Source organism: Dermacentor silvarum, chromosome 8 (genome assembly GCF_013339745.2).
Source record: "Dermacentor silvarum isolate Dsil-2018 chromosome 8, BIME_Dsil_1.4, whole genome shotgun sequence".
Lineage (NCBI taxonomy): Eukaryota > Metazoa > Arthropoda > Arachnida > Ixodida > Ixodidae > Dermacentor > Dermacentor silvarum.
In genome coordinates, this window is record NC_051161.1 from 30,754,531 (window position 1) to 30,768,981 (window position 14,451).

Genomic DNA, 14,451 nt, shown 5'->3' on the forward strand with positions numbered 1-14,451 from the left:
GATTTAAATGTACATTCTTTTTTTATTTTTGCTATGGCATTTGTTTCTGTGCACTTTTGCAAAAAAGAGAGGTACATTTTGGAACTTATCAGCAGATGAAGGAGCACGTGAGGACTGAAAGTTCAAGAATCAATTTTATACAGTGAAGTTTACCAGATAAATTTTAGTTGGCACTATAAAAGCATGGAAATGAAAAATTGACCCTCTTTGCATTTAGCTGCTGTTTGGCTTCTTTGTCCTGGTTTAGCATGTAGTATTAATACCGTTCATGCTACAATTTTGACTGCAATAGCAATGCTTAAAGGTAGTTGGATTTTCTGTGGAAGCTTTTATAGGTTGCTGTTTAGATGTAGGGCACACTGTGACTTTCATTTTATGCACGCGCACTTATTTGCTCAAGGATGCATCCCAGAGAATGTAAACTGTGTGCAGGTTCTTCGCTACTTACATGGCAACCCAGCACCTTGCATAGTTGCCTTCCGAATGGATTCTGAGGACTCGTGTGGGGCATGCGCAGCACGTGAAAAAGGTTCACGCCTTATGGCGATTTCAAGGCTTCTCTCTCCTGCTACTGGTAAGCTGTTCAGTTCACTTAAGCATTGTATGCATATGCATTCATTATTTTCATTAAGTTGACTTCTCTATTTAACAGAGTGCACATCGACCACCAATGGGATGCATACAGGTATGCAAATTGGTTTTCATATTTGACCGCCTTCCTTATAGTGGGTTTCTCCAAACCTACCTGTTCAATAACGGTGTTGCCAGCAACCCAGAGTTGGAAAATAAATCTTGTTGGTTCATGTCAGTATGGTACACGGAACATCACCGAGCACGAGGTTGTGAGTTTAATTCTCGGCCGCAGCAGCTACAATCTAGCGCACAAGTGCAAAGATGCTCATGTACTTAAATGCGTACAGTTAACAGCCAGAGGGGACCAAAGTTAATCATAAGCCCACCAGAACAGCATGCCTCATGCCCTACAGCACAGTGTAGGAATGCAAAACTCCCATCAAATAATTGCTACATGAAATGGCGCAGCTGTGAACTTATATTGCTTTTTATTTCCTGTGTTTCTAGTGTCAACTACCAATAAATAATTGAACTTATTCATTGCGCTAACACTGAGTAGCTGACTAGAACACACATTTCAGCCAATCTTTTTTTTAAATAATTTATCAATCTTCATCTCGCTTGCTCACTCTCTTGCTCTCTCTACACTGTACTTTGTCATCTTAGATGCATATTGGATTGCTTTAGTAGAATATTTTGATAACAAAGCTAGGTTATAAATGATATTGGTTATGAAATAAGCCCATAAGAGTTTCATTCACCTGTCTAATTAGCCTGGCTAGACTTTATTCATGAGTAAAGCACTGCATTGAGTTGTCAAAGGAAACTGCAAAAACTGCAAAAAAAAGAAAACTTTCAACAATAGGTCCGATAGGCACCTTAACCACAGCAGACAAGCTTTTGTCTTTGTGTTTAGCATTTTGGCACTGTCCCAGTAGAAAAAAAAATGCAGTTTGAGATCTGTGTGATATGAAATTTAGATGTCAAGAGCGACTGAAAGACAAAGAATAATAATAATAAAAAAATAAAAGTGTACAAGTGATACAGGCAACAATATTGATCAATTCAATGTTCAAGGTTGTCAGTCATGCATCTATAAATATGCTGTATCCCTTCTGCAGTACCACCTTATGTTGCAACCAGGTCAGATGAAACAGCTGAGAGTGAACATTTATCAAGAAGTCCTGCAGGTACTTCACTCACAGCAGGTGAGCTTTTGTCTTAGTGTTTAGGGTTTCTGCAAGATTCGTAAGTTTAGCACCACACTGTTGGGATATAATAATAAAGTACAAAAAAGAGCTTTGAATGTGCATGAACTATGTATTCAAAATAAATGAGAGTGACCAAAATTATTTGACATTCATTAATAATTCCAACGGGCACTTTGCCCATAGTAAGAGATCTTTTGGTCTGGTGTTCAGGATTTGTGTACCCTCACAGTGAAAAAAAAAAAGGCACACAATTTGACCAATGTGTTCAGAGGCAGAAGTAGACTGCAAAGTAAAAAAAATAAATGTGCACTAGAGATGCATTCAAAATTATTTTTACATTAGGTGTTAGAACTCATCAGTCATACATGTAAATGTTATATCCCTTGAACAGCACTACCTTCTGTAGCAACCACATCAGATAAAACAGCCGAGGGTGAAGATACATCAGCAAGTCCCATGGCTGCTTCACCCACGGCAGGTGAGCTTTTGTCCTGGAATTTATCATTTCTGCAAGGGGCCACTGTATTAAAAGGCCATAAAAAACTACTAAAATCATTTAACATGCAAAAAGTGGTGCAGATAAAATTAAATAGTCATTCATAGATGTAACGAAGTATCAAATTTTAAGTGTGCAACGAATATATGCTTATAACAAGTATCGGATATAGTGAAGGCATTTCCCTGTCAGATGCAACTTCATTATAATGTTCGACTGTAGAATGGCTGAGATTGAACACTTATGAATTTCTTTAGTTGCTCAATCTATATAATTCACAACACCTGATTTTATTAAAGGGTTTATGCACCCTCTCATTAAAGGAGATATATGTGATTAGCACTGCATTCAAATGTAAAATTTCACTCCAAGAAAAAATGGAATTGTATAATAGATGCAAGCAAGAGTTATTTGACATTCAAGCTTGCTAGTCATATGTGGCTACATTATATTCGGTCAAAACCACTGCCCTTTATTACAAACAAACCAAGTGAAACAGCTGATAATGAACATTCAACAAGTTCCACAGGCACTTCGCCCACAGCAGCATAATACATTTCAAATATTGTATCTTAGCCTTTTGTTCTAGTGGTCTTGCATGTACTATTCCAAAAAGCTGTTAGGTCATTATTGGGTTTGTAAAAGCTGGTCAAATATTGTTCACTCTAACTGGCGTTTTATTACTGTAGCTTGCGCCCACTTCATTCATAAAAATTTCATATTTGCACAATTCGGTTTTCTTATTTCACTTTAGTGCAGGCCAGTATTTCTATTTAATGCAATAAGATATTGGCAGAGAAAACTGAACGCAAGAGTCAGAGGAAAAGAAACAAAAACGAATATGTGCCCAGTCCTGATATTTTCTTTTTATTCACTTTTGAAATTTTAAAATAACATTACTGGGCTTATGTTAATTAGCTTCATAGACTTTCTGTAATATAATTAAGCAAATCTGATGCTCTAACATATTCTGCTTAATTGGTGCAAGGTTAGTGCAGCACGTAGCTTATAATGTGAAATAATGGCCAGAAAGTACACATTTGCATCTATTATCTCAAGGGATATTTACGTGAGTGTTAAATGACCACATATATAATCTAAAAAAAGCCGCCTTGCAGCTTAAAAAAGTTCATTGCTGTTTACTTGTACCAAGCCATGAGCAGTGTGACTTCAAGAAAAAGATATCACGGCACTGTGACACCATGGGACGTATACTGTGACGATCGCCTCGGCGATACTGCAGCCTTCACATGACGTAAGGCTCAACCAACCAATCAACTTATCTGATTTTGCTCAACCAGCCCATCAGTGCGCGCCTGATAGCGATACTGTCTCCAAGGTGATACTCTCTCCGAAAGTGATAGTCACAGAATACGTCCCCATGTTGCATCACTATATGCTGAGATGTCTTGTGCCACTTGGAATCGAATGAACCTAATTTTTATGGGCCAAAGTGCAAACTTATAGAACTAAAATTTTGCATAATGCCTAATGTCAACTTGGCCTCTAGGTGGTTCAGCCTGGTTCACTGAGAAAAAAAAGAATTGTGTACTATGTTCCTTGTGGTGTGGGGGATAAAAACTCATTGCGCTGTTCCAGTGATAAGTTTTTTTTTTTTTTGCCTTCTTTCAGTCCACACTACCATGGTGACAAGGCCTAGCTCGGCATCAACAGGCTCCACAGCAATCACTCATGAGCCTTCATTTCGTCAGAGGGAGAGTAAGCGTACCCAGTTTTCTACTGCAGAGGAAGTTCACAGAATAATGTGAACTGGAGGAACAAGAAATTTTAAATAATTGCAAGATAATGTGCACACACCTTGACCTCACTTTTACTGCACATGCTGCTCTGAATTAGTGACTGTGGTGTTATTCTGCAGAGTACAATTTTATTTACTTGTTCACATGCCACTGATGCTGCACCACTGATACATATCTATGAGAAATGTGGCTCTGCCAGTTGTTAAATTAATGTTACAGTACTGCTATGAACTTGTGCAGTTGTTTGTAGCAGGTTGCAGGCAAAACTGGCATGCTTAGAATTTACTGAAGTTTTATTTTAAGCATTTTAATTTCGCTGTCATGAGTATGGCAGGGGAGTCATGTGAAACAATGCTTAACTAATAGAGCACTTGATGGCAGCTGAGGGCACTAATATCTAGAATAGATCTTGTACTATTTGTTTTGCTGTTATGGCTGTTTCATCCTTGTAGCTTGTTCACTCTGTCAATGCCTACAATCAACATAATCAGAGTACTAGAACATGTATAATGGAAGCTTCAAAGGAAAATCCATTTACTTCTCATCTTTAGGGGCTCTTCTGTGCATTTCTGCAACACCAGCATCCAACAGGGAGCTCCTTGTGCGTCTTTGCACTCACATTGTTGTGATACAACCAGACAAGATGTTATTGAAGGCTGCACGCAACTTGAGGGATGGTAAGTTTTTTGTATCATAATCACACATGAACATGAACTAATGCTACTGAATTGATTGGTGTGCATTTAATATCTATAAATAATGAACCATAGTTGCCTGATCTTCATTGTGTAGCAGTTGAGCAGAGCACATTGGCAGACTACAGCTCTAATGGTTGGAAACTGCTTTTTGGACTTGACCTCATTGTGCTGCTTTTCATGCTCTTTGATGTTTAGTGACTACAAGCCCATGGTATATCATCATCATCATCATCAGCCCATATTTATGTCCACTGCAGGACGAAGGCCTCTCCCTGCGATCTCCAATTACCCCTGTCTTGCGCTAGCATATTCCAACTTGCGCCTGCAAATTTCCTAACTTCATCATCCCATCTGGTTTTCTGCCGACCTCGACTGCGCTTCCCTTCTCTCTGTATCCATTCTGTAACTCTAATGGTCCAACGGTTATCCATGCTACGCATTACATGGCCTGCCCAGCTCCATTTTTTCCTCTTAATGTCAACTAGAATATCAGCTATCCCCGTTTGCTCTCCGATCCACACTGTTCTCTTCCTGTCTCTTAACGTTAGGCCTAACATTTTTCGTTCCATTGCTCTTTGTGCGGTCCTTAACTTGTTCTCGAGATTCTTTGCTAACCTCCAAGTTTCTGCCCCATATGTTAGCACCAGTAGAATGCAATGATTGTACACTTTTGTTTTCAACGACAGTGGTAAACTCCCAGTCAGGATTTGGTAATGCCTGCCATATGCACTCCAACCCAATTTTATTCTTCTGTAAATTTCCCTCTCATGATCAGGGTCCCCTGTGAGTAATTGACCTAGATAAACCTACTCCTTTACAAACTCTAGAGGCTGACTGGCGATCCTGAATTCTTGTTCCCTTGCCAATGTATACCTCCATGGTATATATTAGTGTTTTAATACCAGAACTGTGCAATCATCTTTTTCCTTTAGAAAGGTACAGTTAGTGAAATTATCAAATTTATTAATCATGTATTTTATAGGCATGGGCAAATATTTGAAGTTTCAAATACAAATCAAATACTACATTATGATTATTCATAATTGAAATGGAACTATTTGATATTTCTGAATATTCTAAAGTAACCAATTATTTCGCAACAACCAAATGTTAAAGTATGGGTACTGTTCTCCATCCGCTAAACAAAGTGCCACAACAACAAATGTTCTCGAGGGAATGCAGAAACAAAATCAGTAATGCAAGATTTGTTTCGGTTTCCTGTCAGAAACCTACATGACAACCTGTGATTTTTGCTTGTCTGCCATTTAGTGTTTCTGGCAGCCTATAGCGATGTAACACCTTTATTTTTTGAAGTACAGCCTTTGATGCTTTCCTTGCAATAGGCCCAGCACACAAGTCCTTCAGCAGATTTTTTTTTTTTTTTTCCATTTCTTACACGTTTGATTTTTTTATCGCCTACCATTTATTTAGCATTTCTGGAAAGCTAGTCATATAGCAGCCATTCTTTCTTGGAAAGCTTGCTTGCAACCAAGCTCTAATGTTGTTGAGATTCTACTCGTGCAGTTTTTTTATGACGGTGAGTTATCTCGTGTTAAAATTGATCCTTTGTCATTTATAGTTAGCTGCCTTTTGGCACTAGTCAGTACAAGCATCATGCCTAACAATACCAAAATTCAATATTCTTGTTGTAAATATAAGTGTCTGTGTTTGACTATTTGATTTTTAATTAATTGATGCTTACTATTCATATTCGATCTGTATTTTAAAAACCTGATATTCACCCACTTCTGGAATTGGAAAACAGCCCCTTGCACAGGCCGCATGACTTATCGTATAGTGTTAAGTCATAAAAAGTACACATAAGCAAGCTTGCGTCTCATGTTTGACTTTTAAATTTATATGTACATATATCTTTTGGTTGACTAAAGTGTAAGTTTTCATCAGCTGTGAATATAATGCCTTTTCTATCGCAGCAGGGTATGCAGTTTAATAACATCTTGTATTTCAGCATGTGAGTAGGAAAAAATATCGAAACGAAAAAGGCAGTGACCAGGTTGTCTGTGCGAAATTCTCCAAAATGATGTACTACTTTATGAACTTTTAAGCCTACTTGCACATGTAAAGTGGCTTTATTGCTGCTTTGTTTTCACTCACGTTTCACAGGATCACATCTTTTAGTCTGTAGTGTTTATCAAAACATTTAGGGTTGTTGTTTTCCGTGTTTTTCCAGACCTTTAGTTGTTGACTAACTAGGAAACTATAGTCCACGTCTCTGCAGTAGGTTACTTACTGATGAGAAGGTGCACATATACCATGTGGGCCTTTCATATTTTTCTGGATGAGCCATGCAAACAAGGATGCTAAATGTTTTATTGAACACTGAGGACCAGAAAATGCGATCTTGCTGCAAAATTTGGGTGAGACCCAAAGGAACAAAAAGTTCTTCCAATGTACTGTAATATCCAAGTAATTGCCCATTCTTGCGGAATGTGTAATATGTTGAAAAAGAGGTCTATGTGACGTTTTGGTGCCTAAGCAAAAGAACTTATTGATTGGAGCGTTACTACAGATAAAGTTTCTCTGGTATTTAAGACTATTGCCTAGACATTAGGAAAGCGGCATATAATCTGTGAGCACGGGGTGGTGAGTGATGTGTGGTTCTAACTCGAAGTTCACAATTTTTCTGCTGCATAATTGCAGTACCTAATGAATATTTTGCATGTTTCATTAGTTTTCTTCTAGATTTTTATTTTCCTTTGAAGCGTAACGTCAACATAAATCATTGCCTTTGGCAGGTGGTGAACTCGGTCATTCTGGCAATACTGAGCTGCTGCTTTCAAGAGGTGTGGCTCATGACATTTCCAGTTATGATTCTGCTTTTAACAACGTGGTGCTAATGGCACTCATCACTATGAACATGGACGGCTATTCACTCTTCGTCAGCTCAAATACAAGTGCTGATATTTTGTTGAAGACTGCAATGGTATGCATAGTACCCATCTGCTGTAAATGAATTTTTACCCTTTATTTATGTGCTTATTTCTATACATGGGTGATTTTTCTACACAGGAAATGTGGAAGTTGTTCAAAAAGAATAAAGACCAAAAAGAATTTACTTTGGTGGTTGGAGCGCAGCACGCAACATTGAACAAAGTTATATCTGAGCTTGGCAAGTAAGTTGGTACATCTGTCATATATCCTATTCTGTATAAAGTGGGGATATATATCATGATTTTATTCACTTTTCTGTTACATATTCTTACAATTTGTGATGAATTATGGCTTTTGTATTGGGATTGACACAGCTGCCAAACATCATGTGAAGTGAAACTACAAATCAAGTCAAGCCAAAAGTGTATGCGTGCAGTTTGTAATTAAACAATGCTTTGAGAAGTTAATCTGAGCATTTCCTTTCTTATTGCAGGTACTCTGACTATGTGGTTGTTCTCCCGGACAGTCTTGAAAAGCATTCCAAGTGCTTGATGAACAGCTCACTGTACTTCAAATATGATGATCCCATGTTGCTGGTAAGCATTGAATGTACTCCACAGTAAACTTAACTGTACCTGTAGAGATATTTACAATAAACCTTCATTTTCCTAACGATTTCTGAACGTGGTTAGAAAAACCATGAAAACCTTTTAGTAATATAACATCTCAAACACTGACAGTAAGCTTTAGCATCAAGAACTGAGCAAGTTGGTGTGCATTCATCATCTTGTGATTTGTGCAGTGCTCATGAAAAAATGGGGAACAATGAAAAGGAAGTTCACAGGGCAGTGCTTGTCTTGTGCACTTTCTTTGTCTCCATTCTTTTGTGAGCACTGCACAAATCACAAGGTGATAGCAAGTAGTATATACTGAACTATTTTCGTTATGACAGCTTCTGCAGCACATAAGTAACATCTCATGCCACTTCACTTTCATTTGTTGGTCAATGCAGTCTTAAACATTAGTGTAGATAGTCCCTGGTTATTTACACATAAGGGTGCTAGGTTTATGCATTCCCGCCAAGTTAAATGAAACAGTACAACTATGTTGCCGTTTGCTTTGTAACTGTGCTGTGCACACTTCAAAGAACACAATTGTTCAACGCCGTAACGCTTGCCATGTTGCGATGTTACCATGTTGACACTTGTGTGGTGCAGTAAGACTTCAATTTTACAAGCATTGCTTCAACAAAGATTTCACCTGAACGACACTTCAACAAAGATTCCCACTGAACAAGGTTGTCTAAAATTTCCCGCAGAAGTTACATTGGGCTGTATGCAGAAAAGTTGGTCCAGAAAACTCAACATGCCGTAACCCTTATTTGTATGAATTTCTGTGCGGCACTACTCAGCAATACCAACTCTTGCAATGTTATACTTTTGTTCAGGAACTGTCGTCAGGCAGGAGAGTAAAAAAAAGTAACAATAATGATATCAAAGAGAGAAGCTACAGTGTGCAAAGTTTTCTTTTTTTGTTTATGTTTGTGTAGGTCAATGGAGCATTGACCTACAGAAACATTAACAAAAAAAAATACTTGTACACTACTTCATATAAGTGCAGATTTAGTTAAACGAACATGTTTGCTTTCTTTGAGGTTCGTTGAAAATGTTTTACTTATTGCAGTGGTCTATAACAGCTGCATGCTGCTTATAATGAAAAGAAACTGCACAGACATAAATAAGTGTGCAATCTGTCTTGGTCCACAGGATGAGTTAATGAGAGGCAGCGGGGCCACTGCAATGCTGGCTGTATCAGTGTTTCTTCCTGTGATCAGTTATGACATCTCTAAAGGGCACAGCGATCCTGGTGATTCCTGCATTGAAGAGGACTGGCATGGCTATGCAGTGGTTTGTGTAGTTTTTTTCTGCTTTTGTGTTTTTCCGCTTTTGTGCCTTTTATAATCTGAAAGCTGGTTGACACTGTAGCTTTAACTATACTGCAACTTATATATTCTTATATGGGACTAGGGTCTATGGGTTATGGGTTATACTGTTTAATATTATATGGGTTCTCGTTCGTATTATATGGAAAAACCAGCCATGTGTTGCTTCTTGTGCAGCAAAGAGACATCACATACTTGAGACACACAGTTTTCACTACAACCATCAGCCGATAACTGAATTGTTTCCAATGTGAATTCCCATGTACCCAAGAACTAATCCTCTTTTGTGGTTTGACACGGTTCCACTAATTACTGGTACATCTACTTTTATTAGTGTTTTCAGAAAGTCAAACTACATCTTAAATGTGTCTGATAGCATTCTGTTATCAAAATATCTGCTGCAGGGTTTGTCCCCGCTCATTCTTGATTTCCAGGCAGGCTAATTAATGGTTTAGTCTCAGTTACCTCCAACTTCACAGTGCTCTTTTTCTTACCATCTCATTTCTGTTCACTTATTTTTTAAACAAGACATGCTTTGGCTACGGGTTCAACAAAGAAGAAAGGTCAGTACATGGACCTGTGAGCCTCCGTAACCCCACTCAGCTCATGGTCTTTGAAGATGAAATGACCATAGCAGAACGAGTAAGTGTGAACTTTCACTTGTATTGTATGCTCTTTCAAGGAACTAAGCTTTTCTTAGTTCCCGGGCACATGGCTACATTCTAAAATTTAGATATGTTTTCGTGTTTCTCACTACTATTTTTTTTATTGTTTTATATTATTGAGTGCTTCAGCTTTTTATCAGTACTGTATTTGTGTCTTAAATATATGCTTGCTTTAGATAATGCACCTATTGTTGAAGTCATGATGCATATGTGGGAAGATAATTTTAGATTATAAGCTCCTTCTCTTTCTTTTTTGCAATATACCGGGTCATGACCCATACACTAAAATTTTTTACAGATCACTAGCATCTCAATAACGAACCCGAACATTTCTGTAGCAGCATTTTATGTTGATGCTGAGGACCTGGTTGGGAGTTGTGCAAACAGAGAGCCAGCATCCAGACTGGCTTACATCTCTCGACTCATCACAAAAAAAACTGGTCTGTACAAGCCACATGCCTGTTTTTGAATTTACAAAACTATGAAGCACTAGCAATTTTTCTTGTGAGAAGTTTCCTAGCAGAGCAAATGTTTTACTACTTGTTTGTAAACGTAAAATGATTTGTTGCTATATTTACTGCCCAGCAAACGTGCCAACATCAACACGCAGTCCACGAGTCAAGCGTAGGACAACGGGTCCTCCAGGTGTGTACACAAGGGTGGTTCTACTATGAGCAAAAGACAGCTGCATTTAAGTAGCATGTAAATAGGGCTGGGATAATGTAACAATTCTATGCCAATGGCATTTCTTTTCATGCTTCGTCAGTAACCACAGCAGAGCTTCGCCCATGTTATCTTCGGGATCGGGCGGCCATGAATAGTGGATGATAAGAGTAGCATAGAAACCTCTAGTTCTTCCGATGTACTGTAATATCTGAGTAATTGCCCATTCTTGCGGAATGTGTAATATGTTGAAAAAGAGGTGTATGTGACGTTTTGGTGCCTAAGCAAAAGAACTTATTGAATGGAGCGTTACTACAGATAAAGTTTCTCTGGTATTTAATACTATTGCTTAGACATTAGGAAAGCGGCATTACTTTCTGTATTGACGGTTAGAGGTTATCACTTTAATTGGAGCAACACAGAGCGATACATTAAACCTCATTTTTTATCACCATAAACACTGGTTAGAGGCATTGCAAATGCTGAGATTCATCTCCTTAACTAGCTGCCTTGCATACTCCAAAAGGCTGTCCATTCTCTCTGGTGCTCTTGCTTTTCCTAAAAGTTCTATAAAGCTTTTGATTCATTCTCTGTAGAATGAATAGCCACCGTGGGTTGTGTACTTATCTCATTCACAAACACATTTGCAGACTAGGATAGAAAGATAAGGTGTCAAACTCAGATTTTATGATTTAAGTAATCAGGGGTGTGATCTTGTACGCGTTCCAAAATGGAACGGAGGCGGTCCGTTCCATCGAGCCGCACACGATTGGGCAATTTGAACCGTGAGCCGCACACGATTGGGCAATTTGAACCGTGACGATCAAATTGACCAATCATTTGCGGCTCGATGGAACGGACTGCCTCCGTTCCATTTTGGAACGCGTACAAGATCGCACCCCAGGGCATGACAGCATTATGCTGGGATTTGCTTAATCATTCAGAAGTTGTCCCACTTAAGCACCCACAAATTCACTCAAACTTTCTTTATGATATGGAAGATGCAATATAGTTTTGTGATTTTCTCTGGATTGCTTTTGCTGAGAGGCATACGTATCAGATGACCTAACAGAGTAATTAGACAGGTAATAATAAATTATGCTATTTAACATTTTGTTTTATCGAAAGAGTCAGGCAATTAATTGTTGTGCAAGACTTCAAGCCTCTGAAGAGTTCATAACTGGTTTCAGACATGCAAAAAGCTGATACTGGTAATTTTTGCAGAGCAATGAGTTCCAGCCAATTTACCCAGAAAACTGAAACTGAATTGCCAAGGAGTGCTGCTGTCATTACGCCCTTAGCAGATGCCTGTGAATGACATGAAAGTTTAGGCCTCTTCATTGGGTGCATAAAGCGAGTGTCTTTATCGGACTGCTATCTTGCTTGCTTCATGCTTTCTGACTCTTTTGGGCTAAAGAAAGAAAAAGACAGAAGTGTTGTGCTGCTGAGCACGAGGTTGTGGGATCAAATCCCGGCCGCATTTCAATGGGGGCAAAATGCTGAAAACACCCGTGTACTTAGATTTAGGTGCACGCAAAAGAACCCCAGGGGGTCTAAATTAATCCGGAGTCGCCCCACTATGGCGTGCCTCAATCAGATGGTGGTTTTTGCACATAAAACCCCATAACTTAATTAAAAAAATATTAGTCTAATTTTGGTTGTTACTTGTCTCGAGTAAATTACTACGTCGAGTCATCTGGAAAATTATGCTCCTGGGGTAAAATCTCAAAAACATTGTTTAATTATCACACTTTGTCTTTAATTGTCGCATTTTGTCGATATATAAAAAATTTCATACCCATTTTCTGAAGCAAAAGCACCATTTATAATGGAGGATTCTGCGCAAATGAAACTAACAGTGCCTTGCTGTGGCATTTTTTTATTGTACTGGATAATTACTGGTTGTGTAAAGGTAATTCTTTTAAAATTTTACTTAATTGTCAAGGTGGCAGAATGTTGCCAGTTGTGGTAACGTGTGTAAGCAAGCTTTTAGAATGACGGAAACATCACTCAGTAACAACACATTTTGGTGCATCTCGCATTGTTTTCCTGGCCCATAAGAATTATTACTCAGATGTCAGTTTATGAGAGTTACTTAATTTGTGCAAGTATTTGCTAGCATGTCATAAGGTATGCCCTGTTCCTTTGGTAATTACTGTAGGCGGTTTGTTAATTGGTTTAAATAACTGGATGCAGTGAAATAACACTGGTTCCATTTACATAGAGCCCTCCTGTAGTTCTTTCAATGTGTTGCCGTTTAACAGGGGCCACATGAGTACTTTTATGTATCCATGCTGCTCCGCATGGGGTCATAGAGACAGCAACATGCATTATCATGTGGCTGCAGCCATATATTACACATCGTAATTTTACGAATGTATGCGTGACCCTGCATATTGTTCACATATTGCTGCCTTGAAGTGGTGGTTATATGTGCTCAGTCAGTAGACAGTTTTAGAATAACATTTTTCACCTTGCATACATTAAATGCAAGCACCTTTGCGGGACGGTACCGGTTCGCGTCCCTTCAAGTTCTTTAGTTTAACATTTGAGAACGCAAACGTAACGAAGACTTTAGAAGACAGGGTGCTGTCTGGTGCCTCGTGCCAAACATATCCAAGCCAAGACAATCCATTAGCAACCATCCTGCCGTTTCTATCTTGTTAGGCCTATGAACGTCAGAATTGCCAAACGATCTCAGAAATTAGACATGCTATGCGCAAACTAATATTTCAGGCGAGTTTAGAGGAAGCGAAAGCTCATTTCAACAGTTACTGGCAATCAACGATAGCAAGAGCGTAGCCATAATGAGAATGCACACTGAAGCGGGAGCCATTGATGCCTCTATGTTTGACGTTATTTCTTATCATATGCAAACATTACGTACATTAAACTCGTCATATAACATATGTTCGCATACTGTGCGTAAACCGCGGAAACCCAATAATGTACAGAGCATGCGTAGTGAGGACAATGCTATTTCTTTACGTGCGTAGTGCGTTTACGTTTGGTTGCAAACGCTATTCTAAAACTTTCTAATTAAGGATTACTCTGAGGCTTTTCCAGGAGTGGTCATCTCTTGTACAGTTGAGCATTGATATAATGAAGACTGATATAACAAATTATTGGATACAATAAAGGAAATCTAAAATTTGGTTGGCAATGCTTCATTTCAGTGGGCATTTTACCGCTATCACAAAGCTGAAAATGCGAGATTCGAGACAGTATCGGTTAAAGAGAAGCAAATATTACCTCGGCAGCTCAAAGCAGTTATTTTTTGTAGCAAAAATGTAAAATTCTAAGCAAGGTCAACTTGAAACAGCACTTTTAGATGTGCACATAAGTTTTGGCCAACGGCTTGGCTTGGCTGGCCCATAGCTGGCAAGCCAACATGCCAGTCTGGTGATCTCACCTCAAATGCACTGTTGCCATTGTTCATGTGCCATGTATCGGTTCAGCAAGTTGCTGATAGGCAATTGAAACCAACAGGAGACCCTTTGCTTGCCTGTTCGAGGCATAATGCACACTAGCATTTCTCTTTTATAGCCCCA

At 38.7% G+C, this 14,451-nt stretch overlaps 1 protein-coding gene across 1 annotated transcript in view; it reads left to right on the forward strand.

The window, feature by feature from the left end:
- The window catches only part of LOC119462048 (uncharacterized), a 110,803-nt gene that overhangs the window by 24,447 nt on the left and 71,905 nt on the right, over positions 1 to 14,451 (forward strand). Inside the window, exons 24-36 of the mRNA XM_049672404.1 lie at positions 433 to 574; positions 653 to 685; positions 1,695 to 1,781; positions 2,176 to 2,262; positions 3,913 to 3,999; positions 4,592 to 4,717; positions 7,495 to 7,682; positions 7,769 to 7,872; positions 8,124 to 8,226; positions 9,397 to 9,537; positions 10,101 to 10,214; positions 10,536 to 10,677; positions 10,823 to 10,882. Of these exons, the coding sequence (XP_049528361.1) occupies positions 433 to 574; positions 653 to 685; positions 1,695 to 1,781; positions 2,176 to 2,262; positions 3,913 to 3,999; positions 4,592 to 4,717; positions 7,495 to 7,682; positions 7,769 to 7,872; positions 8,124 to 8,226; positions 9,397 to 9,537; positions 10,101 to 10,214; positions 10,536 to 10,677; positions 10,823 to 10,882 (1,414 nt within the window). The remainder of the gene's footprint in view (positions 1 to 432; positions 575 to 652; positions 686 to 1,694; positions 1,782 to 2,175; positions 2,263 to 3,912; positions 4,000 to 4,591; positions 4,718 to 7,494; positions 7,683 to 7,768; positions 7,873 to 8,123; positions 8,227 to 9,396; positions 9,538 to 10,100; positions 10,215 to 10,535; positions 10,678 to 10,822; positions 10,883 to 14,451) is intronic.